The 27,494-nt window shown below is 39.1% G+C and overlaps 1 protein-coding gene, 1 long non-coding RNA gene and 2 pseudogenes across 2 annotated transcripts; 2 read left to right on the top strand and 2 right to left on the bottom strand.

Moving 5' to 3' along the window:
• Positions 1-379: 379 nt before the first annotated feature.
• LOC104424852 (CYP enzymes assisting alcohol dehydrogenase) lies at positions 380-2,281 on the bottom strand. Its single transcript, XM_010037365.3, has 6 exons — positions 2,065-2,281; positions 1,919-1,956; positions 1,403-1,805; positions 1,033-1,290; positions 754-912; positions 380-667 (listed from the first exon to the last, which is right to left on the bottom strand). Exons 1-6 carry the CDS (start codon positions 2,248-2,250, stop codon positions 557-559), a joined length of 1,155 nt encoding a protein of 384 aa, XP_010035667.2. The 5' UTR covers positions 2,251-2,281; the 3' UTR covers positions 380-556.
• Positions 2,282-4,413: 2,132 nt separating this feature from the next.
• Positions 4,414-7,247, bottom strand: LOC104427213 (annotated as a pseudogene).
• A 959-nt stretch (positions 7,248-8,206) lies between these two features.
• Positions 8,207-26,037, top strand: LOC104427212 (annotated as a pseudogene).
• LOC120289999 lies at positions 14,018-25,842 on the top strand. Its single transcript, XR_005547823.1, has 2 exons — positions 14,018-14,102; positions 25,531-25,842. It is a non-coding gene; the product is annotated as an uncharacterized LOC120289999 (long non-coding RNA).
• Positions 26,038-27,494: the final 1,457 nt, after the last annotated feature.

Here is a 27,494-nt window from a genome sequence, read left to right as displayed (position 1 = left end):
CATCAATAACGAAAATAGAATTATGTTTCGTAACTATGGAGTTAATATTGATGACAGTTTTTTATTAGTGATGTGATAGAGAATAAATAAGGGAACAAAGTAATAATTGTGCGTTGAAGGTGATGGGAGGAGGAAATATAGTTTTATTATGAAAGATTACAAAGCCTTTATATAGGGTCAATAACCGACGAAACACATTCAATGACTCTTCAGGGAAATCTGAAATCTTGGTGTGGGGATAATTTGAAGTTAAGAGTTGTCAACGTTCATAATACTCTGTGGTGAAGAGATTTTTTTTTTTTTTTCTTTTCATTCTAGACCGTGTGCTCCAAATGCCATTATTAGACTAGAGTTTTGTCGAGATACCTAGAGGAGTCTATGTAACAATATCTAAATGCTAGATATTTCTCGAAATTGTATCATGAACTCCAACAATTATATCTTATTGGAGTTTCAGACGAGCGAGTGCAACAGTAAACAAAGCACGCTCAGTAGCGTAATAGGAAGTTCGACAAAGTAAGGGCAGGAGGCAATAGGCAAAATATAAAATAGGGCACTAAATCTTGATCAAAATCTTGATGCAGTCCGACCGCTTCAGTACCTCACGTGCTCTCGGCACGTCCGCCAATTTCATCTCGTGGGTCAGAAGTTCATCGAGGGGGATCTCCTGCAGAACCAGAGCAAGCAAAAGTTAAGTGGCTGTGCGCGTAAAGGTCTGAAACTGGTGGGGGTATGAAAGAGCTTGATCAGAACCTCGTCCTTGGATTTGTGGACAAGGAGGGGCAGGTGGGTCTTGCTTTTGAGTCCTCCAAAAATGGTTCCCTTCAACGTTCTGCCCACCAACAGCTCCATGAAATTAATCTCCACGACATGTTTCAGCCCTGCCCCCACTGCTACTGCCTTTCCCTTCCCCTGACCACATCAAATTATACAGTTAGGAGACTTGCCGAGATGAAGTTTAGCCGTGCGCGAGTGTGCGCGCGCATGCGCGATTGTGATTTTGTCGATGATGCGATGACATGGATTCATCACCACTTTGGTGGCTTCTAGGGCCTGGTTGATCAAGTTGGGTACTCCGCTGCACTCGAAGCAGTGGTCCACGCCAGCTCCGCCCGTCAAGTCTTTCACCATCTCAGAGATGGACTTCGAATGCGTGCCATCGGAAGACTTGTGATCGTCTGGATTTATGAAATGAGTCATTCCAAAGACTTCTCCCTTGTCCTTTTTCATCCCGTTTTTGTCCACGCCGATTATGGTAGTCGCCCCTTGCGCTCTTGCTCCTCCTATGGCCTGCTCGTGATCAAATCAAATGAACTGTTGCCGTGCTTTCTCTCTAATTAATCCTCTCAAAACAGCATTTATATATTACACAAGTAAGTAACACAAACGACCGATCACATACCCCGAGTCCAACAGCACCGAGGCCGATCACAGCCACGGAGGAGCCGCTCTCGACCTTAGAGTCCATCCAAGCAGCGCCGAACCCAGTGGAGAATCCGCACGACAACAAGCTAGCATGCGGGAGAGCTACATCAGGGTCGACCTTCACGACGTAATTGGCGTCGGAGACCGTGTACTCAGACCAGGTGGAGCAAGAGAGGAGGTGGTACAGGGCCTGGCCTCGGATCGACATTCTGGACGTGCCATCCGGCAACACGCCATTCATAGAGAGCGGATATCGGAGGCACAAGTTTGTCTTCTCGGATTTGCAGTTCTCGCACTCTCTGCATTCTCCAACATACGCGGGAATAACCACATCTCCTTCCTTCAACTCTTCTACTTCCTCTCCAACACTCTCCACAATCCTGCCATGTCATGTTGAGATCAGCTGTAACTTATGCTGATGGAATGCAACGCCTCATCGACAAAACTAACAAGGAAGAATTAGTAGGAATCGAATTAGAGAGAAGGACTTTACCCAACACCTTCATGGCCGAGAACTCGAGGGTAAAGCGGCTGCAATAACGACAGAATCAGAGAAAGAGTAAGCAGTGGTGCTGCAGAAGAGCAGAGAGAATAATACAGAGAGAGGCGAAGGGATATATGGAAAAGGATGAAACCGACCAAAGGGAAACCCTGGGAGCATAGGAGATCGGAGTGGCAAATGCTGGCGAACAGCATCTTCATCCTCACTTCACTCCCCTTGGGGGGATCCACTTGAATCTCCTCCACCCTCCATTCCTCCTCTGCTCCCCAGCACACCACCCCTTTGCACGTTATCGCTCGCGAGCTGCCGCTCTTGCTCACCATCCTTCTCCTTCTCTCTGTTATGCTCTGCTTCTCTCTCGCCACGAGTATCAACGTGCTTAACCTGGATGACTATATATATAGATATGCAGATAGATATCCAGGTAATCACCTTCATTCCTCCGCATGATCAACGCGTGTCACATGATCTGCTGGGGAAATGCGCCTTTCGCACTACAGGTCCTCGACCAACCCCAACAAAAAATAATAATACTACAGGTCCCTGCGCTGCTCTCATTTAAGTATACTTTTTTTTCAATGCTTGCCAACGTGTTTCACGACCAGACCTGTGCTTTAATTACTTGACTAAGATTAAGTGCATGAAACATGTTTGATTTTCTCTCGTGGGCTACCTCACCGATATGCAATTAATCCCATGCTTAAATCATCCATCCGGCCAACTGGACTTTGGCTTTGCATCTTATCTTATTCAAGAAACGAGAAAAATCTGACAAACTTGAAGGCCAAATTTATCACTCAACCTAAAATTGGTGTTTTTTTTTTTGGAATTAGCTTATAAAAGTACTAGATATAATAAGCAGATATGTAGAAGAACCATTGTAAGCTTGGATATATTAGTTTGTTGATAAATGGATTATTTAAGACACTACAATTCCAATAGAGTTCGAATAGAATAAAAAGAGAATGTGGAGATTTACTGTAGACGTTCAAAAGATTGGTTAAAAGTGATATTTTGAAAGACATGAACGTAAAATAGCGAAAATTATATACTCTTAGAAAGGAAACAGAATTTAAATTTGTGAAGAAGCTAATAATTTTCAAAATCTTCTTTTTTGATCTATTTACGACACATCTATTATGCAAACGTTGAATTTAAACTTTCAAGCCGCATTTTTCTATTTTCAATCGATTAATGTCTTTTATTTGGTATTTCTTACCATCAATGATTACAACCTTAAATAATATATATATATATATATATATATATATATATATATATATATATATATATATATATAAAATCACGTTTAAAAGTAGATTATTGACATGCCCATACAAAGTGCGGGCCTTGGCACCGGAAAAAAAAAACGGTGTCATTGTCCAAGACAAGAACTTTTTATTGTTTGCTCTGGGAGCGTTGCTCTCGCCACATCGGAGTCTTGTGCGTCAAATACAAGATTTTCGAATTGTAGAAGCAATCCTCCTCAGCAAGTAAAAATTTACCCAATGAGATATTATTTGCCTTAAAAATAATTGCACCTAGGTGAGACTAAGAGACGGAGGATTCAAACTTCCCCCGAGGGCTCCCTGTTCCTAGGTGAATTTTGTCTTCCACCTAGGAAGAATACTTCCAAAATTTTACGTCACAAGTTCAGGTGAAGTGGTTTATGGATATACTTAGGTTCTTGCATGTGATAATTTACTCAACCAAATATAATTTGCCTTGAAAATAATTGCCGCATTCCAGTGAGACTAAGAGATGGGGGAATCTACCTTTCCACCGAAAGCCTCCCTCACTAGGTGAATTTTGTCTTCCACCTAGGAAGAATATTCCCGAAACTTTACGTCTTAGAGTTTAGATGAACTAGTAAGTCCATGCATGTAATAATTTACTCAACCAAATATTATTTGCTTTGAAAATAATCAGCCTCTAGTATTCAATGGCTTATCTTTATCTTTTGGGGTTTAGTTAAGATGTTTATCAGTGTTGAACACCTTGAATCCATAAAAATATTGGAAAAATCAACTTCATTTAAAAATTAAAATGTGGCGATTTTTTCATAATTTTGAAGAACTTAACATAATTTTTTAGACTAAAAAGATATAAATCCAACAGGGTTCCATTTTTTTTTTCTTTTTAAGGAGTAAGCTTTCCTTTTATGAATATCTCATTGATATCTCTAAGAAGTTAAAAGTCCAAATTATTTTCCTAATTCCATGGTTCAATTAAGTTGCCATACATATTGAATTTTGTTTATTTATTGGAATCAAAGACAAGTAATGATATTAGGAAATCTAATTTTATTCGAATTTGAAATTCACATTCAGACAAAACCTAATCTAAAGGATATTCTTCAAACTGACGGGCTTCCTGCAATTCTTGATGTCTTGAATTTTTTCTTTTTGGGTGTAAAATGCATCCTTCTATTTCATTTAAGTAGGAAAAGAGAAGGAGAGGAGCAGCCCAACTGAACATCAGTACATATAATATCCAAAAGGGACTACGGGGTTTGGAAACGCAGCAGCGAGGAAGAGACTTGCGGATTTGGGCTTTAGTGACTTCTGCTAGGCATCGCTCCGCAAGGAGTAGTTAACGGTTGCATTATCCTTTTGTAGGAAACTTTGGAACCAACATGCCGAGTGCTTCATGTATCGCTTCAGTTCATTCCCATAATCCACGAAAACGAGGCCATATCGGGTTGTATAACCCTCCACCCACTCGAAGTCGTCTAGGAAACTCCACGCAAAGTATCCTTTTACATTCACTCCTTCCCTGTCAACAACGAATTCGTGTGTATGGTACTTTTTATCAAATATCATCATTGTTTACCATCTATGTACCCAATACTGATATCGAATTACTTACTCGATAGCCTTGGAGAGATTTGAGAAATGCAGCTGAAAGTAACTTATTCTCAATCTATCTGTAAGTGCATCTTTAAGCGGCAATGATTTGTTATTTGCATCTGCCATTCCTGTGGTTGGACAAAACAACGCATAGAAGGCAAATTACTAGGTGATCCGTCAACCCAAGCAATGTCATCATTAGTGACATAGATACATTTATTTACCATTTTCGATCACATAAATGGTCGGATCCTGATAGTTTTTCTTCACGTAGTGCATCAACTCTCTGATACCCTTTGGGTATATGTACAGCCACTCCGCGGCAGTCTGCAATTTTGTTTAGTTGATATCTATATTAGCATTATGCTTAGCATGTGATTAATGCGTAAACAATTGATTATGTATAAAATTCTTTCTCATGCTTGTGTAGACACATTACCGGTTGACTGATCGGAATTCCATCTTTCTCAACTAGTAGCATCATAGATAATAAACAAAGTTCGTTAGGGAATCAATTGAAGAAGAACACTAGGGGTAAAATATTTGGGCAATGGTGGTGCATGCTTACTGGTTATATTACAATGACAATCGGTGGTGTAACTTAGATTGAGAGTGGTAAAAGGGGATGCGGATTTGTCCACGTATCTTGCCGTGTAATAATTTACCCCCGTGTAGTCACGAGAACCCTTTAGTGCCTCCGACTGTGCTTTCGTGAATTTGGGTAACCGCTCGCCCACATATCTCCTCATTGACTTTGGATAGTCACCATAGGTACTAGGATGGGCAAACCTTGCATCATCAACGCGCAATGCACTTACTAATGGGACACACAAAATTGCTGAGGAACTTGTTCGTTGAGGTACAATTGCTAGATCAGTCGCTTCTGTGACTCGTTCATAATGCTTATCTAGCATCTCATAAAGGCTACCTACTTTCTTATAAATAAAATACATACCATCCAAACTGAAAGTCAAAAGCTCTAGAGGCAACCTTCCTACTGACGATCGTTGAATACTTAGGGGTCATCCAGTAAGTTGCAATGACCATGCCTATTTTCCCATTTTGAGCAGCCTGATTATGTATCAAAACACGAAACAATTAGTCAAGTCCAAACATGCATATCCAAGTCAGTAGTTTGCCGAAAGAATAAGGGGAATACACCGAGATAGGTGTCCATGTACCTGATAGTTGTCCTTGTACAGTTTCACTGCTGCTGCATGAGAAAGAAGCAAATGGTGCGCAACGATGTAAGGTTCTGTTGCTGAATTTCCGGCTGTGCAGTTATTTATGTAACTAGAACATCATCGACCAGGTGCATAGATGCCCATCGCATACCCATACATTGTAAAGTAATTGGGCTCGTTTAGTGTCACCCAATGCTTCACTCTATCACCAAACTTTTGAAAGCAAAAGTTTACATAATCAATGTAGTCCTCCCTAGTAAATAACCCAAATGATCTACGTGTTACTTGATTAAGATCGGCAATCAGTTCAAGGGATGCGTGTACACACAATTTTTAGAAACTCCAAGTCAACAATATTTGAAGGCTTACACAATATTAATACTCAGGAACCCGCCATACTCATCTTCAAGTGCTTGGGGAACATCCCAATGGAACAATGTCACAAAAGGTTGGATGCCTGCTCAAAGTTTAGTACACGTTGGAAAGAGCAATTCAATGAGTCGTGAAGGACTAGACAGTAGGGGTTACCCTCAGCAAGTAGGCTGTCGATGAGATTGTTGTAAAAGGCGACACCTTGTTCATTGACTCCCTTGCTTATCTTCCCATCCAGTATACAAAAGATACCATCCGAATGATATAATTATACGCTTCATAGTGCATATACAAGAGCTGAGTACAGGGAAAAACCGCAATTCATATTTGTTTCGGCATGACTCATTAAAAATGTAGAGAGACCAAAGAGAATATATAGGAATCTGTTGTGGGCACAATGGTCAGGAAGGCACATAATTACACGCATCGAGTCATTAACGATGTGTGAGTCTCGAACCGAATGGTGTTGGTCTACATGGTGTACGAAGGATCATATTTTTCCTTGATGTTAACAGGAGGAGCCTAATCATGTCGGAATAAGACAAAAGGAGGGTGCATGAGAGTGAGCTTACGAGGTGCAATACGAGGCCACGAGATGGAGAATCTGAAGAAATCCCATCCCATTGCTTTCAACAAGTTTATGTCCTCCTATACATACAAAATTTGCACCCATACATAACTTGTCAGGAAATTGTACATCCACATGACCGTTAAGGAACACACACGGAAGAAAATCAATTATTAAGCAACAACACATGACTTAACAGATTATTTCTATAAACTACTTGTGGTGTCGATTGTTAAGGTTTGCAGCTACCAGTCGCTATGGAAAGGAGACAAGGGCATGTATCACGTGCATTAAGTTAGAAGGGAGGGGTAAGTGAAGCAAATGGAAAATGTTAGTAAAGCCTCCATCGCTGTCTACCAAGACGATGACCCAAATGTGTTCGTTTTTTTAATTTTTTTGGTGGAGATCTCTCCCAGGGATAGAGAGAAAAAGTCACGTTTCTGGTGTTTTCCTGCACTACTTGATCGAGTTTTGTCCATCGTGATGAGCGATGTAGCTGCGCGTCTTGCTTCGGTCGACGAGTCGTGGATTTTGTTGCGATGGGGCGAGCGATCGAACAAAATATAGACAAAAGAATAAAATAAATTGGACACCGGATTTACGTGGTTCAGTCGTAAAACCTACGTCCACGGGGAGAGAGCAGCAGAAATTTCACTATAGATCAAGCGATATAAGGAGATTACACACTCAAGTCACTCAAACACTCTCTCGGTGTTTCCAAACCCCAATTACACCAAATACATCAATCTTACTTGGATGTAAATCACGAATAAGTTTTGCCGCACGAGAAATACGAAGACCCAAAGCCAAGCACCCAGCACCTATGAATGTCTCTCACGAACAGAACACCCACAGCACTCAGAGTAAAACGGCGTGGCTTTCCTCCCTCTCGGCGGCCTGCTTCACCACGTGAATCCTTCGGCGGCTCCTCTTTCACGTAGGGTTTCAAGCGGCCACTTACTAAATAATAAAAGACCTGCAAAAGAATTATTTATTCCACCGCCAGCGAATTGCATGCGTGAAGAAATCGCATAATCCAAGATTTGGTCAACAAAAGAGAAAGATTTGACTTTCCCTTTTAATTCTACAAAGCCGAGTGAGTGGGACGCTGCTTCTTTGTTTTTCTTCAATTCGGATTCCGCAAGCTTCCGTGCGGCAAAGAGGAAACTTTATTTTCATTTATTTTTATATTTCCTCTTTTCCAGCGAAAAACTCAAGACATAATTTAACAGATTTTGCTGATGAATGCCTCGTGATGCTTGCGTCGGTTGCGGTTGTTGTTGCTGTTTGCATGTTGTTTAGAGTAATGGTTTTGCGAGGTGTTTGGAACGTCAAGTGAGCCGCTATCACAGCTTACCGCTCGCGAACAGCTCTATTCGGTTCTTTTACTGTTATATCAAATGAATTAGATACTCGTTAGTGGAAATTGAGCTGGGTTCGCAATCTGCCGCTCTATGTTGAAAAATGTCACTAAATCAACTTCTGAGTTAGTCTTCAAATGTCAAGCTCTCTCTGTAAAATTAAGCTCTTTAGATCCGTAAATGTTGCCGATAATGCATGTAGCTACACAATGATCTCTGCTCTCTCAAAGCAAACTTGATGTCTGTTTTGCTGCAGTGGTGGGTGTATAGTAGCATTCTCGGATACGACTCCATTCCCTGTCGCCTATGCTGATTCAGCGCAAGGTCAATGCCCCAAAAAGAAGGTGGTTGTGCTTGGAACCGGATGGGCTGCCACCAGCTTTTTGAAGAATTTGAAGAATTCATTAATGAAGTAGAAGTAGTTGCGCCACGTAATTATTTTGCGTTCACGCCCATCTTACCAAGAATCACAAATGGCACGGTGGAAGCACGTAGTATTGTCGAACCAATCCGAAATATTGTTAGCAAGGTAGTTGTCGCAGATGACTAATGAAGTGCTTTCAGAGATTCCGGAGAGAATTATGAGCTTCTTCTTCTTTTCATTTTCCAGCACAAATTGTGTTGCTCCTACAGGATGGATATGTATGCTTGATAAGTTTTGACAAAATGTGGATCTCATACTCCTTTCAGGCTCCTCGTTGGGTTATTGTCCAGATAAGTTGGGGTGATAGACTGAGATGTTCCTTTTGTATCTAATGGCAGAAAGGTCCCCATTGTGAATATAGAGAAGCTGAATGTTACGAGATTGATGCAGAAAAGAAGAAAATTTACTGTCAATCTACTCAAGCTTCGAACCTAGTAGGGAAAGAAGAATTTGCAATAGATTATGACTATCTCATAATAGCTGTGGGAGCCCGTGCAAATACATTCAACACACCTGGTGTCGAGGAGAATACCCATTTCTTGAAGGTATATATCACCAAGATAAGATGTTGATTTGATTTACTTTGTCATCATATCAATGTGCTTCTCAATTGGATAGTGGGTTGAGTTAAAACATAAATATGCTTCTCTTCACTCAATTCCACTCCATATCGTTCCCAGTAATTATTAAGTAAAGGTGAGAATAGGATTATGCATTTTGTTGTCGTTGGTGGTGGTCCAGCAGGGGTGGAATTTGCGGCAGAGCTTCATGACTTTGCGAAGATCTTGCCCGGGTATATCCAGAAGTCAAAAACCGTATGAAGATTACACTTCTTGAAGCAGATCATATTTTGAACATGTGAGTAGAATTATGTGATTTCATCTGTTTCTGTGTGTGGACTACACTTTTGTTTCTTAGGTTAGCATCAAAATTTTTCTTTGATCAAGTGGAAAGTTTACTCCCGGTTTTGCTCATCCTGTCGTTGGAGAAATTTAGCACTTCACAAAGTAGAAGTCTCCAGTTTACCCTCTGACCAGCAGTGATCCTTTCAATCTATATTTTCTTTTTATAACATTTTTTACTAAATATATTCTCCATTTTAAAAGCTAGCTTTTCTTATATATTTAAATTGCTGACCGTTTGGAATAAATCACGAGCTGCAGATTAGCAAAGAGGGAGTTCCAAAGAAAAGGCATTTACAGTAATTGCCTCTTTTGGTTCTATTAGCAGTAACGTAACCGGTGATCAGTGGCCTTTTTTGTTTTGCTTGCATGATCACCTAAAATATCTCACGCGACGAAGTTGGCTGTCTTTGATATGTGGCTAATGCTTCTAGGCCTTACTATTTTAGGTTTGACAAAAGAATCACTGCTTTCGCGGAACAGAAATTTCAAAGAGAGGACATCAATGTCAAGACGGGCTCCATGGTAGTCAAAGTGTCCGAGAAGGAAATTTCCAAAAAGGAAAGAGGGACTGTCCACATTGTTTCTCTTCCTTACGGAATGGCTGTCTGGTCTACTGGTATCGGGACTCGGCCTTTCATTATGGAATTCATGAAGCAAATTGGGCAGGTTTGTTGCTTAGCAATTGGTTTCTTCCTCCATCTACAGCTTTCTCTTGCTTGTGAACATTCCTTTTGCCATTCGTGATCAGACTAACAGGCGTGCGATTGCCACTGATGAATGGCTGAGAGTTGATGGATGTGATAGCATATACGCTCTTGGTGATGACTGTGCAACGATCAATCAACGAAAAGTCATGGTAAGAAATCTTGCTTTTGCATAAACCTCCGTCTTAAACAAAGTCTTCTTTTAAGTGCGTCACTTAGGTTCGTAAGACGTGAGAATTCGATTTTCTTAATTAAAAAAAAGAAGAAGAAAGGTTTTGGTGCTTTCTCCAAAAAAGTAGCAAGACATGTATGCACTGAACTTATTGGCATCACCCTTCTCCTCTCTTTTCATCATTTTACTATTACATTGCAACTCATTTTTTTTAACAATTTTTTTATGCTTAATAACATAATTTAAAGTTCTCCCCATATTAGTTGGTAGATAAAATTTCTATTATTGTTTATGTACATTTTGGAATTAGTATAATGTTTATGATATATAATATTATGTATCATGTTTGTGAATTTTTACTTATCTATTAATTAATTTTTTGTAATTTGATGTTTAGTTTTATGTGTACCTTTTACGGCTAATGTTACGTTAAAATCATGTTGTATTTATGCTAAAATGTTTCCCACTCTATTTTAGTTATATTTTTATATAATGATCTGTGCAACGCCCAGCCTAGATAAACAACTAGTTTCCAATATTCAAGGTCTTTTCTCTCTAGTCACCTATATCTTGAATATTTGTACAAAAGGAAACATTTTTTTTTTATATTGACCAGTTAGAACCTTTATAACAAGGGGACACAATTCCTGATTTTGCTTCATTCAGCTGTTCTCGTCAGCCTTTGTGCAGAAAATCTTCATTACACTCAACTAACTTGAGTTGGGATAGTCGATATCGAAGGTTATGTCAAACCGTTGTTGTAATGTGTCATGGTTTATTCAGAATGTTAGAGTGGACTGAGCTCATATTTTTCGGATTACTAGTTTCAAGTTTGTACAGTATAAGACATTTTTCTCTCAGCAGTTGTTACTTCATCAAATTTATTTTTGTTAAGTACTCCTTTCTTTTCAGGAAGATATTGCAGCGATATTCAGTAAGGCAGATAAGTCTAAGACAGGTAAGCTGAGTATACAAGATGCAAAAGAAGTTGTTGCGGACATCTGCGAACGGTATCCACAAGTGCAGCTATACTTGAAGAAGAAAAACATGAGGAACTTTGTTGATCTACTCAAGCATGCTGACAGCGAAACGCAAACTCTCCAACTGGATATTGAACTGTTTAAGTTAGCCCTTGCTGAAGTGGATTCTCAGATGAAAAATCTTCCTGCAACAGCTCAAGTACAATTACTCTCTTTCTCCTTTCTTCTTTTTGTCGTTCTTGTTTTATAGTACCAACATCTACATGTGCTGTAAATGGCAAAGGTGGCTGCTCAACAAGATGAATATCTCGCCGACTGTTTCAATCGCATGGATGAGTGCGAAAAGAATCCCGAAGGTCCTCTGAGGTTCAGGGTTGCAGGACGTCATCGGTTTCATCCCTTCAGGTACAATAAGCTTCTCTTCCAGGAAAACAAGTGCTTTATGTTACAATTGAACTACAGAACGAACCTCAAGGTTAGATTATTTAAGTAGATCTTTCATAATCATGAATAGGTCCATTGTTCTTATTGACACCATCTCCGCCAACCAATATGTTCTCTGGATGCATAGACATACTGGATGGGATATGTATGTCGCTCTGTCGTTTCTTTTATATCATTAGACCTCCCATATGCAGTCTTTCTTTTCCCAGTCAAACATAAATAAGAGAATAATTAGCCTTTCTTCGAGGTACATCATTTGATGCTAATAGTGCATAAGGATCATCGCAGACAAACAGGTCTTAATTTTGATGAATTATTTTGCAAAAGAAACATGTGGGTTGCAAAATAGATATCCTGGTGAGTGATAGGGCTGATGTGACATAACATCAACCGTTGCATGGTAATACTTTTCTCCAACCCACATATTAGAAGTAGACAGTGGAGTTATGTCGCCGTGATGGTTGAAAGTCTAATCATTCATTAAGGTACAAGCATTTCGGGCAATTTGCACCCTTGGGAGGAGAACAAACTGCAGCTGAGCTACCAGGGGATTGGGTCTCGATTGGCCACAGTACCAGTGGCTCTGGTATTCAGTTTATGCAAGGTAAGTTTGTAATTTGCATATGCAATTGATGTACCGATTCTTAGTACACTCAATCCTCTGATGGTGTTGTGAAACTTAACAGCAAATTAGTCAGGTGGCGCACCAGAGTGCTGGTGGTGTGACAGTCTGATTTTCCACTTCTGTTTTCAATTAAATAAATCGGGCATTTCATTGACGTGCTTATAGCGCTATTCTCTGAGCTGATCACTCATGAGATAACTTGATTAATCGGGAAAGTTATTAAAGGATTTTGATGCAACAGACTTGAGAATTCGACCAGGAATCGACTGCTCGACTATGTTAGTCTACAAGGATTAGTTCGGCATAGTCGAAAATCTATCAGAAATTGGAAATAGGTCGATTCGATAGAGATAAAATTAGGCTTGGGTGATTCCAACTAATTACAAATTTCTCGTCGATCGGCACTAAACTGAATTTTCTGTTGTTTTGGTACCATGTGCTCATAATTGAAACCTCGAGATTTTTCACGACAATCGAGAGTCGTCAATGCTTCGAAGATGTACATCGTGGCTCGGGAATAATCGACCACGGGTCAGTTGCACCGAAAATTCCTAAAAACTAACCGATAATTTAGGTTGCGCTAAAATCACATTTGACTTAAATTAACCGAGGAAATGATGTCGATTACAGAAATTAAGAATTGTCACGTGTCACAATTCATCCCAAGGACATTGTTGCATCTTCTCAAAATTTATTGATGATGGGAATTGTTCACGAAATGTGCAAGATCAGCAAATTAAAAGAGCAAGAGAATTGCCACATTTTAAGTAGGATTTTAAGGCCTTTAATGTGAAGCAATTTAAGAGGTATTATAAGTTGTTACTAAGGGACTTGGCCCTATTAAATTAGATGTTAGATTGGTAATTAAAGAAAGAAGAGAAGTCTCCTCAAAAGGAAATTCGTAGGAATCCCTCTCTCCTACAATTTCACCTCAATTTCCTTAGTATTTAATAGAGATGGACTTGGAAAAGAGAGTGGGACCTAAGGTAGTAATAGAGAGCCAATTTTCCATAGAATTTGGGTCCAAAAGCAGAAGGTAAATGCTGAGTAACTTCCAGGCATTTACTCCCCACCTTTCTCCTCTCTTCTTGTCGTAGGAAACCGAAGTGCAGTAGCAAATGGGTTGCTTTCCCTTTTACTTTTTCCCTTTCTTTCTTGTTCTTTATTTTTCTTTCCTTTCTTTTCTCTCAGCTGAAGGGTCTTAGTCTTTTGCTTTACCCTCTTTTCTTTTTCTTCCGCACTTATTTCTTCTCTCCTGCTGCCGTGCACCTGCCTCTCTCTTTCCCTTATCCAGCCTTACAACAATTTCCTTTCCCTTTCACAGCCATAAAAAGTCTTGTCTTCTTCTTATTTAGGTTAGTTTATTCGGCCATTCTTGCTCCCCTTGGACGACAAAGTAGTGACCGAACAGTAAGGTCTCGAGCGTTCCTCCCTCCTCAAGAAAATTCGGGACTTTGTGTGCTGCTGTGGTGGTCGCTCAACGACATCTCCAGCCGTTGTGCCTGGTCCAAATCATCATCAAAAACTTCCAGGGCTGTCCTTGTGTTGCCGTCCGGCCACAAGTGAGGATCGCCATTAGTTTCAGTGGTGAGTTGTCTTCTAAATCTGGACTAGGGGTTGAGTACCACTATTAGGAATTCGTACAAGTTAAAAATATGTAGATGGCGTTATATATGGATAGATGTTGGTTAGGGATGTTATGATGGCCATAGAAAAGCTTAGATAGGGTTTAGAGAGCAAGATAAATGTCGTGGAAGAAGATTCGGACTAGAACAGTAGCTGATTTCTAAAACAGTTTCCAGGACGTGTGTGTTTTGCTAATTTCGCAGACAACTGTGTGTTGCGATTTTGAAGGAATTTTATTCTGAAGAAAAGTTTGGGACATCCTAAATAGTAACATATATTTTGTTGGAGAAATCCTCTTGAAGTGTTTTGAAGTTGACAAAACGTTTCTATTAGTCTAGTCTGAAGGCTTGCAGACTCTGCTATTTAAAGTCTAAAGACCTCCGGACAGTCATACTCAAGACTCAAAGTCTATCTTCATTGACAGTTTCTAATCCGTTGAAGAAAGGCTATCCAGAACTGGATGTTTCATTAAGGATGTGGCCTTATCGACTTGAGAAGATCTCTTGGCTGGATATGACATAACGGAATTCTTTATTTGATCATAATTGATTCGAAGATTAAGGATCCGATGATTGGCAAAGTATACTTGGAAGGTTCTACTTATGGAAACCGAGATCCTGATTGTATGGGCGAACATGATTGATGGGCTATCGACATGTTCCTTTAATAGCTCGAATGATCTTCCTAATTGATTCCGTCCAACGAGTAGATTCGAGGAATTCCTTTGGTAAGTGCCAACGGGTATAATGGCATGAAGGAGTATATAAGGAAGACGTTCCAGCTTGTTCGAGTGTGTGCACGATAGAAGAATTCCAAAGTCTCGAAGCTCCTTGTTCTTAGTCAATTCATTTGTTGAGCAAAATCGTGTAAACAAAAGAGAGTTTATATTCGTGAGAAACCTTGAGGAAGTGTGGTAGAACTTCTACACTGTGGAATCAAGGAAAAGTTGTGCTGTAACTTCTCTTTTGTTCATAGTGAAATCCAGGCGGTGGGCTGTCAGTGCGGAAGAGTGGATGTAGGCTTGGAATAAGCCGAACCACTATAAATCTTGTGTTCATTTCTCTCTTCCTTAACCTTTACTTCACTTTGATCGCATTTTCTTTCTATCGTTTGCCTAGAATCGCTTCCGTATCTCGAGAATTTGTTTGTGCACCTATTCACCCCCCTCTAGGTGCTTATACTAGCTATCTCAATTGGTATTAGAGCTTGTGTATGTTGAAGTGTTTTACTTCAGAGTTAAAGATCCATGGCTAGTATGTTGGCTCCAAGACTGGTAGAAGGGCAAAGCAATACCAGACCACCTTATTTTGATGGAAATGATTACAACATATGGAAGAACAAGATGAAAGCATTCCTAAAATCAAAGGATCCTCTGGAATGGGATGTTGTAGAAAAAGGAATAATTCCTAAAGCTGCATCTGTCTCAGAAAGAGGAAAATATGTTGTTGAGTCTAGCGAAATGACTCAGGAAGAGAAAATCAAGAGACAAGCTCTTGATGCAAAAGCAATTTATTCTTTATATTGTGCTTTATCCCGTACTGAATATAATAGAATATCTTCTTGTGTTACAGCTAAAGAAGTCTGGGATAGATTACATATTACCTATGAAGGAACCGATCGAGTGAAAGAGACTAGAATCAACATTCTCCTCGGTCAATATGAAGCCTTCAAAATGAAACCAGGAGAATCTATAACGGATATGTTCAGTCGCTTTACAGAAATCGTGAATGGTCTTGAAAACCAAGGTCAACCAATTTCTAATCCCATGAAAGTAAACAAGCTACTGCGTGGACTCTCCAAGGATTGGAATCACATAAAGACCTCAATCAGAGAGACCCAAAGAATCATGTCACTATCTGTTGATGAGTTGGTTGGGACTCTTCAGTCTTATGAAGTGGAGCGAATCAATGAAGACGAAGACCCTAAAGGTAAGAAATCCATTGCATTAAAATCTAATGATGATTTTGATGTTACAGATTCTGAAGACGATATGGATGATGAGGAACTTGCTCTCATGATAAGAAGATTCAGAAAGCTGAATAGAAAAGGAAGAAGATTCAATCCAAAGAAACAAAGTTTTCAAAAGGGATGATGAATCAAACAAGGATGTAGTCTGCTTTGAATGCAAGAAAAAGGGACACATTAGACCCAACTGTCCTCTTTTGAGGAAGAAGAAAGGAAAAACTGAAAAGTATCGAAAATCTCTTAAAGCTGAAACCTGGAGTGATACAGAGTGTGAAGAAAGTGATGATGAATATGCCAATATATGTCTGATGGCTCAATCGGATTCAGATTCAAATTCCGAGATAGATTCAGACTCAGAAAGCGAATTTGAGGTAAGTAACTTCAAAATCCCTATTAAGGTTTCAAAGTATATTGATGAATTGTGTTTTAGTCTTAAGACTTCTCTCAAAAGAATTTCCGAACTCAAGAAAGAAAATTATGCTCTAAAACAACAGGAAAATATTTTGAAAGAAAAAGTGAAATGTTTAGACAAGAATGCTTATTCTCTTAAAGAAAGTGAAGACAATCTTTTAAAAGAAAATGCATTCTTGAAAAATGATATCTCAAATATTTCCAAAAGATTTTCTATAGGATCTGAGAAATTGGAAAAAATTCTCTCTGTTCAAAGACCTTATTTCAATAAATCTGGTTTGGGAATGACTCATTGAAACCATTCCTTTAATTGATTTTCCTAAAGTAAAGGAAAGAATCAAACAAAGACCCACAAGAGATGCTTACAAAAGTCATTTTAAAAGGATCTTTGTAAAACCAGTAGGTCGCAATACTCTCAAATGCTCAAAGTGCAATAGTGCAGATCATTTTGAAAAAGAATGTTCCATGATTTGGAAACCTGTTAAAAAGGAATGGGCAAAAACCGTATATCAAACTAACACCAATGGACCCAAGAAAATATGGGTACCAAAGAAGGTTTGAGTTTCTTTTTTAAATGTAGGTCATTATCAAGAAAAAGGTAAAATGGTATCTTGGATAGTGGATGCTCAAGACACATGACAGAGACTCAAATTACTTCATAAAGATTGTTCGAGTAAATGGTGAAAAGTCTCTTTTGGAGGAAACAAAGAAGGAAAAATTGTGGGATTTGGAACTGTAAAATTGGAAATCTCACAATCAGCAATGTTTCCTTAGTGGAAGGGCTCAATTCAATTTGCTCAGTATTAGTCAGCTATGTGATACTGGTTTCAAAATCAACTTTCAAGAGGGAATATGTTCTAGAATTAGTAAAGATTCTACTCAGTCATTCATGGGTCGAAGACATGGAAATATCTACCTCTTGGATGTGAAACCAGATGAATCACAATGTCTGATCTCGATCCAAGACGAAGCAAACTTATGGCACAGAAAGCTTGGGCACATCAACATGAAGCAAATAGCCAAAATCTCAGCAAAGAAGCTTGTTTGTGGTCTACCCAATTTATCATACCAAAAGTTTGATCTATGTACACCATGTATATTGGGAAAACAGGTAAGAAATTCCTTTAAACCAATAAATCAAGTTTCCACTAACCGTGTACTTAAAGCTTCGCATATGGATCTTTTTGGACCAACCGAACACAAAGCATTGGAGGTAAGAAGTACTGCCTAGTAATTGTGGATGATTACTCACGATTTACTTGGGTATATTTCTTGGCAAGTAAGTCTGAAACTTTCTCTTACTTTGAAAAGTTTGCTAAAAAGATTCAAAATGAAAAAGGGTATGTTATCTCGAGTATAAGAACAGATCATGGAGGTGAATTTGAAAATCATGATTTTACAAAATTCTATGATGAATCTGGTTTTCAGCATGTATTCTCCTCTCCATATACTCCAGAGCAGAATGGAGTTGTGGAAAGAAATAATAGATCTCTTCAAGAAATGGCTAGAACTCTTTTAATTGAAAGTAACATCTCTTCATGTTTTTGGGCTGAAGTAGTTTCTACAGCATGTTACATTATAAATAGAGTTTTTCTAAGGCCTATTCTGGAAAAAACCCCATATGAATTATTCAAAGAAAAGAAGCCTATTATTTCATATTTTCATGTATTTGGATGCAAATGTTTTATACTGAAAAATGCAAATGATCAAGTTGGTAAGTTTGAAGAAAAGTCAGATGAAGGCATCTTCCTTGGATATTCAACCACAAGCAAAGCATACAGAGTCTACAACAAGAAGACTCAAACAGTGGAAGAATCAATGAATGTTAAATTCCAAGACTCTATGCAAAATGAATCCATTCAGACTCAATTTGAAGAATCTGAACCTGCTCTAGAATCTACAAAGTCTAAAACAGCTCAGACTTTGAAGGACCAGCAACAAGTGATTGTTGAAGATTCAAGTGAAGGAAGTGACCATCAATCTAACAAATTAACCAGCAATTGGAAACATAAGTCCAGTCATCCCAAAGATCTTATTATTGGCGACATCAATGAAGGAATTTGCACAAGATCCAAAAGGCGCGGAGAGTCTAGTGCTATGGCTCTTATTTCTGAAAGAGAACCCAAAAGCATAGAAGAAGCTTTATCTGATGAAAGCTAGATTGAAGCTATGCAAGAAGAGCTCGCAATTCAAGTATTAATGATGTCCGGGAATTGACTCCTAAACCAAAAGGTAAGTCTGTTATTGGAGCTAAATGGGTTTTCAGGAACAAGATGAACGAGAAAGGAAAAGTCATAAGAAACAAGGCAAGACTCATGGCCAAGGGATACACACAAGAAGAAGGGATAGACTATGATGAGACTTACGCACCAAGTAGCAAGGTTAGAAGCAATTCGATTATTACTTGCTTTTGCTTGTTATAAGAATTTCAGGTTATTCCAAATGGATGTCAAAAGTGCCTTCCTAAATGGATTCATCCAAGAGGAAGTCTATGTTGAACAACCACCCGGGTTTGAAGACCCAAGGAAACCAGACTCAGTATTCAGACTCAAAAATGCTTTATACGGCTTGAAACAAGCTCCTCGAGCTTGGTACGACGACGAGTAAGTTTTTAATTGAAAATGGATTTGTTAAAGGTAAAGTAGACACTACTCTTTTCATTAAAAGAGAAAGCAAGAGTTTTCTACTTGTTCAAATATATGTCGATGATATTATTTTTGGATCCTTTAATGAAAGTCTATGCAAGAAATTCTCTAAGACTATGCAGATGAATTTGAAATGAGCATGATGGGTGAGTTAACCTTCTTCCTTGGACTTCAAGTAAAACAACTGAAGGAAGGAACTTTTATTCATCAAGAAAAATATGCTAATGATATTGTGAAGAAGTTTGGACTGGACAATTGCAAAAAGGCCGATATACCAATGTCAAGCTCCGTGAAGATAGATAAAGATGAAGGAGGAAAGAAAGTCGATCAAAAGTTATACAGGAGTATCATCGGTTCACTTCTTTATCTTACTGCTTCTAGACCTGACATTTTATTTAGTGTTTGCATTTGTGCTAGATTTCAAGCAGATCCTAAAGAATCACATTTAAATGCTACAAAGCGTATTATCAAATATATTGCATCAACTTCAAGCTTTGGTCTCTAGTATCCTAAAAGGGGAGACTTTACTCTTCTTGGGTACTCAGACGCAGACTTAGCCAGTTGCAGAGTTGATAGAAAGAGCACCTCAGGTACCTGTCAACTACTTGGAGGCAAGACAGTGTCTTGGTTTTCAAGAAAGCAAAGTATAGTAGCCCTCTCTACAGCAGAAGCATAATATGTAGCTCTTGGAAGTTGCTGTTCACAAATTCTGTGGATAAAATAACAGCTAAGAGACTTTGGAATTGAAGATTCATGCACGGAGATTAAATGTGACAACACCAGCACTATCAACCTCACCAAAAATCCAATTCTTCACTCAAGAGCAAAGCATATAGAAATTCGACATCACTTCATTAGAGATCATGTTCAAAATGGAGAAATTGCGATTCATTTTGTTGACTCAAAGAATCAACTGGCGGATATATTTACAAAGCATTTGGAGAAAAATCAATTTGAAATTATCCGTTCCAAACTCAACATTTTGAGGTTCGAAGAAGTTAAAGTCTAGAGACTCTCAGACTCAGACATATAAGACTTTGACTGCAAGACTTTGACTGTAAGTTATTATCTCTCTAATCTCATCTTGAAAAGGTACGTTCATCAACCGTGTTGATTATTGTTATCTCAACTGCTATCTTTAATTGACGAGATTATTGCATCGTTTCCTTTAGATAAAGAAGTTATTTTGAAATGACCATTTTTCGAAAAAGGCAGTTATATTTTTAAAAGGAATCTTTTCACTTTCCATTACGACGATTGGTATCCCCTTCTTTCGACTGTCTTATATACAATCGGTTTCTCTTCGCTTAACTCCAAAACCCTAAAAGCACCAATCTTCCATTCCTGTTTTCTTCTCTTGTTTAATCTTCGAAAAGTTGTCATCTTTCTTGGGAAAGTCAAGCAAGGAATCTCTCAAAGACTAAGAAAGATGTCGTCTTCAAGAAAGTCATCGAGGATTGCAAGCAGGGGACTACGACGAATGAGTGAGGGGCCTACGCACTTCGATCTCACTGAAGAAGAAGTGTCTCCAAATCAGCAGCAGAGCCCACAACATTCTCAGCAGCGTCATTCTCCTCCATCTAGTCCTCAAGATGTTGATCATCATCAAAATGAAGAAATCATTGAAGATGCAGATCCTGTAAGAGTTCAAAGGCCCTCTTTTATTTATAAGTTGTATCGTGCTTTAAAAGGGACTTGTACTCCATTAAACTATGTGGATGATTTTCTTAAGGACAAAGGATATGGAAATAAATATATATTTTTGCGAAAAATGGAAAGTTTGGAATTGCTCGTAAGGGTGTGGCAGAAGAATCCCTTGCGAATATCCCAAGTGACCCTCGTGATTGGGGAGTTAATCCAGTGGATGGAAATGATGATGACAAATTATACAGCGAATTTCAGCCAAGAATGGGAATTGCGGCGGAAAATCGAGGAAAAATGGGAGAGTTGTTTAGATCAAAGGAACAGATGGATCTATACTCAAAATTGCTGAAGCGTGGGGTGATAAACCCTAGGAGTGTGGATTTTGATTTTCTAGATGCTGTAAATGTGAACTTAAGGGAAAAGTTTGGTCATCTTCAACTTGAGAAATTCTGCTCTGACACCACAGAAGCCTATCCTCAACTAACTGCTTATTTCTATTCAAATCTTAGTTTCTTGGATGCGAATAGATTCTCCTTCAGTGTCAAAGATCAAGACTTTGTTGTGGATATAAATATGCTGGCAGATGTGTTAGGAGTTGAGAGAGGAAGATATCAACGGATCAAAGTTTCTATTGCTCGTACTACTTTGGAATTGGTTAAGGACAGGACAACAGAGGGAAATATTTCCTATTCAAGGATGAGTGCATTTAACATCTTGCTGCACAAAATAGTAATCAATTGCCTCAGACCGAAATCAACTTCCAAGACTGATGTCTCAAGTTCAGAGGCAAAGCTAATGTATGCAATCATCACTGGGAAAAGATTTTCTTTTTCTCACACTGTTATGTTCCACATGTATAGAGCTGTGATAAAGGACGGAGGACAACTTCCTTATCCAGGTCTTGTGACGAAGTTATTCAGACATCTGAACATTCAGCCTCCGCAAATTCTTTGTGCTCGATCGTGCGATCATGTGGTGGTAGGACTGAAAATGGTGACCAAGATGCGTCTGAAGGAACTAAGCAAGGCATTAGAGAAATTTAAGGAGGAGACTCTAGTCAAATCTCATCAATTCTCTTCTGCAGGAAAAAGAAAAGGGAAGGAACCCATGGATGCTCCATCCAAGAGAAGAAGAGCTCTCCTCGTTGATGATGAAGATGATGAGGAAAACATCACTATTTCTGCTTTGAAGAATCTCAGTCGATCTGTTCTAGAGAAAGAGTCAGAACAGCAGACAGAAGAAAGAGCAGAGAAAGAAGCAGAGGAAAAAGAAGCAGAGGAAAAAGAAACGGAGGAAAGAGAAGAAGAAGAAGAAAGAAATGCTGAGCAAGAGAGAGTTGAAAAAGAAGAAGAAGAGAAAAGAGATCATGAAGAAGAAGAACATGAGGAGCACTCTCCACCTGAAGGCATGAACACAGGGGGAGACCAAGAGAAAAGATGAATATCTTCAAATCCTGCATCCAGTGAGGGAGTCAGTCGATCCCCAGCAGATCCTGAGGATATTTATGCCTCTCAGTTTCGTGAGGAAGGTCATGAGGTTTCTTTGCCAAATCTGCGTGATTATGTTGATCTACCATCGTTTGCATTTACTCCATCAGATCGTGCTAACGCCAGTACGCAGACCGACAATTCAGCAGACTTTCGCAGAGTGATGGATATTCTCTTGGAGATGCAAGGTCAGATATATGCATTGGGATGTGAAGTTCAAAACTTGCAGAATGCAGGACAAGTCTCTTCGGGTTCATTAAATGATCAAATCCAAGCCCTTTTCTTCAGATTCAGGCTAATGCTAAGGGTGAGGATGTTGTTCAGTTGAAGGAAGACTTAAAAAGGCTGGAAGGCATCGTTCAGTCGATGGGAGATTTTCAGCTTGTTCGTGTTCCCAAGAATCCTTGACTTCATTTTCATCTCATTTTTTTTATGCTGACAAAAAGGGGGAGAGTTGTGAGACTTGAAAAACTTTGAACTTAAATTTGTCGAACTTTTGGCTTGTTTGGTTTGTGGTTTGTCTTGACTTGACTTTTGAGTCGTGTGTGTCTGGATGTGGACTAAATTTGGATTTGGATTTGATTGCTTATTATTAACTACTATTGATATCTTATGGATGGCTTTATTGCATACTGGGCTAACCTATTCTTTGTGGTTGCAGATACTAGTGTTATTCATTTAGCCATTTATCTCTATAAGATATGCATATGTGTTTGAGAAATGTTTAGCAGGTCAAAGTTTTCCAAATCTGCAGGAAAGTTTTGTTACCATAAAAAATGGGGAGATTGTTGGAGAAATCCTCTTGAAGTGTTTTGAAGTTGACAAAACGTTTCCATCAGTCTAGTCTGAAGGCTTGCAGACTCTGCTATTTAAAGTCTGAAGACCTCCGGACACTCAAGACTCAAAGTCTATTTTCATTGATAGTTTCTAATTCGTTGAAGAAAGGCTATCTAGAACTGGATGTTTCATTAAGGATGTGGCCTTATCGACTGGAGAAGATCTCTTGGCTGGATATGACATAACGGAATTCTTTATTTGATCATAATTGATTCGAAGATTAAGGATCCGATGATTGACAAAGTATACTTGGAAGGTTCTACTTATGGAAACCGAGATCCTGATTGTATGGGCGAACATGATTGATGGGCTATCGACATGTTCCTTTAATAGCTCGAATGATCTTCCTAATTGATTCCGTCCAACGAGTAGATTCGAGGAATTCCTTTGGTAAGTGCCAACGGGTATAATGGCATGAAGGAGTATATAAGGAAGACGTTCCAGTTGTTCGAGTGTGTGCACGATAGAAGAATTCCAAAGTCTAAAGCTCCTTGTTCTTAGTCAATTCATTTGTTGAGCAAAATCGTGTAAACAAAAGAGAGTTTATATTCGTGAGAAACCTTGAGGAAGTGTGGTAGAACTTCTACACTGTGGAATCAAGGAAAAGCTGTGCTGTAACTTCTCTTTTGTTCATAGTGAAATCCAGGCGGTGGGCTGTCAGTGCGGAAGAGTGGATGTAGGCTTGGAATAAGCCGAACCACTATAAATCTTGTGTTCATTTCTCTCTTCCTTAACCTTTACTTCGCTTTGATCGCATTTTCTTTCTATTGTTTGCCTAGAATCGCTTCCGTATCTCGAGAATTTGTTTGTGCACCTATTCACCCCCCCTCTAGGTGCTTATACTAGCTATCTCATATTTTTCTTAGAATTTTTAGAAATTAAAAAGATGATGATTTTAATGACGTCATCCTCGGAACAATAATTCGGACAGTTTTGTAACTCCTGACCTGTTATGATTCAGAGGGCTGTTACTGACCTTTCGAGGTCGAATTTCCAATCGGTTTCTTCATGAAAGTTGTTTGTTATAACTTTTAGTTTAACATAATTGAATTTCAAATCAAACGGACTAGATTTCGACCCAAAAACGAACTGATTTCGATGAGTTAGGTTCTCTGGAACTAGACCCGATTTTTGTGCTGGATAGAGAGAATTTCTGGGCCGAATCTAGAGGGATCTGGATCTTGGTGTCTTCATTAAAAATGTTCTTTTACATTTCCTTTACAACATATTCAAATTTGGGAATTTTTCGAGCTCGATTGGTTAGGTTTCTGGATTTAAATTTGGAGACGCGCGAAGGCCCGGTTTCTGTAAATTAGAACTGATTTTAGTTTGATGATGGTTCTTGATGCTTTGCTTGTTTTAATTAGTGTTTTAATGACTTGCGGATTTAATTTATTAGTTATTGAACTTTGGAATTTCACTGTTCATGATGCACTGTTCACAAGTACTGTTCACACGCACTGTTCACGTACACTATTCACCCGAGAATGAAAAGTGGTCTAATTTCATGTTATTGATTTTATGAAGTGAATGGATGTGTAAAGGCATGGGCATCCGCATGAATTGGGTGATGTTTTGTGCTATTGTATGGTGATTGAAAACTGTTGGTATTTAATTATAAAATACCGGGTGTCAGGTTTTGGACGCCGAAAGTGTTTTTAAATACTATACCAAACTGTGGGATTTTAAAAGAGATGACACAAATTTTCTGGTTCGATCTGACCGTGTCCCCACACACGATTATTTTACCATGCATTTCTAATATGAAGAAAATAGGCTGGGATCACCATTTTAATTGAGGTATTTGAGTGTAATGCACGGTATCCTGGGCTGAAGTTGAATAAATGCATGAATGATGTGAAATGCTGTCACGAGCCTTTGGGGCCGGACGATGCTCCTTCGAGAATGCCCCACGTCAACGGATGCCGATCGCAGTGGAGGCTGGACCGATGCTCCTATATGAAATGCCGTCTAGATGTAGACGATACCGCGCTCGACGGTGCGAGACGATGCCCGGTTATGCCGGAAGACTGTTATCTGTGCATTGAAATCATTTGTGACACATGAATGGGTGAAAGTGAGGAACCTAATTAAAAGAAGGAACTGTGTGGTGCGGTATGGGACGTACTACAACGGTTTAGTCTGGTAATTGGGGGCCCGCGTAATTATGTGACATTTATGTCCTTACATATGTATATGTTAAAAGTATTCTGATGATATATAATCTCGATATCTTATGCATGATTTGATTGACACTAACATGCAGAAAAGTACTAGTATTAAGAAAATATGAGAAACGTGATTAGATTGCATGCATGATGTACCCTTCGCCTAATCTGGAATTAAGGGATTTACTCGCTGAGATGTGATCTCACCTCTTAGTGGGCTAACATTTTTCAGGTCCCTACATGGAGGAAGGCCGGGTCGTGTACAGTCGGTCGCAGTAAAGGAGGAATAGGATTCTTGCTATCTCCTTCCAAGTAATGACGGGTTTTCCGTCAAGACTAGATGTAGGGTGACAGCTCACCCCTGAGAAATTGAGAAGTATGGTATTGTAGTAGTAAACCCCAGTCTTATAGATAGAAGCTTAGTTAGTGGGTAATCGAACATCTTCACTTTTTGTATTAGACCTTGGGATGTTAAACTAGTCTATAAGTAATGTGATGTTGTAGGTGTGGCTTGTGAAAAATAATATCCTACGTTTTTATCCCACTGTTTTGTATAAAGATTGTTTTTACGTTTCCGCATGTGCAAAAATAACGAATGGGTCGGCAACAGTTTCTGGGATGTTGCAAATTTTAAATCGACCATTGAGGGATGTGCATGTGCCCGGGGTTCGGGTCGTGACAGGTGGTCTCTGACTGGGGATCGCGATTCATTTTCGGTAGAGATTCGAGTCGAATTTAAGAAGAAAATCATGTCTAAAGAGGACGTGTCATTACCATGTTGTCCGCATGTCATCTTAGTTCCACTTATACGCAGTACACACAAGAAGAAGATTTTGTTTGTTTTATTTCAGTCTCTTTCTTTAGAAGATTCTTGATCTTTCTAGTGATCATTGGGATTCTACCTTTTCCCCCCCTTTATTTGGCCAAAGTGATCATTGGATCATTATATTATAGCATGGATGAATGATGCCACATTCTCTCTACGACTGTTGCGTGTGCCATTTGAGCACGTCTTTCCATTGGCCAAACTACGAAAATTTCCCGATCCTTCAGTTGCGCATTTGTAAGAATTCTATTTGGCGGGGAATTTAGCTATTTTTTTTAAATTCATCTGCCTTTGAGGTGTCAAATCTTATTTGATTCTTGTGAAACACTCATAGTGCGCCGGCATAGAATTCTTATGTTATTATCAAAGAAAGAGAAATGTAGATGGCTTGTGTTTTAAGGCGATTGCCATGAAGTTTGGAGAATGGAAATTGGGTAGGGGTGAGCATCGGTCCAGGGTCCGACCCTGGATCGGCCTAACCCTGCTAGTCCTGGTCCGGTTCCCAGGGAGATTGGGTCGGTCCTTGATCTTAGAATTCCTGGACTAGCACTGTGCGGGTTGGTCCTCCGTCCTAACAGTTCCAGGTCGGTCCAACCCGGATCAATTCTGACTATATATATATCTAATATATTATTTATAGTTTTTTTATATAGAGAAAACCTTAAAATAAATAGCGTCAACAACATTAAATAGCTTTTTAGTGAGGAGTTCATGTAATTTTACATTATTCTTTAATAACTTAGATTTTTAATGTCTTTTACAGTGTCAATAGTTATAATTTATGAAAGAGGAAAATGTTTTTGTGATGAGTCCTTATAGCGTCCAAAAAAGTATAAACAACTCCTTATGGCATCATCATCTAATATTTGTTTTCTTTTGTCTTATTTGTCCTCTTACTCTTCAATTTGCCAAAATCAAAATAAAAAACTTCTCCTCTTGCCACTCAACACTCGCCTCGCTCGCTTTGGGTCATTTGTGCCACTCGTTGCTCGATGCTCGCTTGGCTTGTTGCTCCCCACTCGACATTCGATGCTCATTTGTTCGATGCTCACCCCACTTAACCCTCACCGCTTGTCTAATTGACCTCGCTCATCATCAAACCCATTAGGTAGGTATGGTCCTCAGTTACCCTTTTAAGGAGTACAAAAAATGAAATAAAAAAGTATTGGTTAGTCTTGGGTTGACCTGGAAATAAGACTAAACTTATTGGGTCAGTCTGGTCCTTAATTGTTTTTTTAAGAAATACAAAAAATGAAATAAAAAATTATCGGTTGGTTCCGGGTTGACTCTAGAACCAGACCGAACCCATTGGGCCAATCTAGTCCTCGGTCCCAAGCTCAATAGGGTCGGTCCTCGGTCAAAAAAATTGA

Source organism: Eucalyptus grandis, chromosome 11 (genome assembly GCF_016545825.1).
Source record: "Eucalyptus grandis isolate ANBG69807.140 chromosome 11, ASM1654582v1, whole genome shotgun sequence".
In the NCBI taxonomy this organism is placed as follows: Eukaryota; Viridiplantae; Streptophyta; class Magnoliopsida; order Myrtales; family Myrtaceae; genus Eucalyptus; species Eucalyptus grandis.
Note: the sequence above shows the minus strand (reverse complement) of the source record. Positions and strands in the feature narration are given on the sequence as shown.

What these genes read in the sequence shown, in the direction of transcription:
- LOC104424852 (XM_010037365.3), bottom strand. Translation starts at nt 2,250, where the DNA reads ATGGTGAGCAAGAGCGGCAGCTCGCGAGCGATAACGTGCAAAGGGGTG. An exon ending in TCGGTGCTGTTGGACTCGGG is followed by an intron (nt 1,291 to 1,402) that starts GTATGTGATCGG and finishes GATCACGAGCAG; the next exon opens with GCCATAGGAGGAGCAAGAGC. An exon ending in CCCTAGAAGCCACCAAAGTG is followed by an intron (nt 913 to 1,032) that starts GTGATGAATCCA and finishes TGATGTGGTCAG; the next exon opens with GGGAAGGGAAAGGCAGTAGC.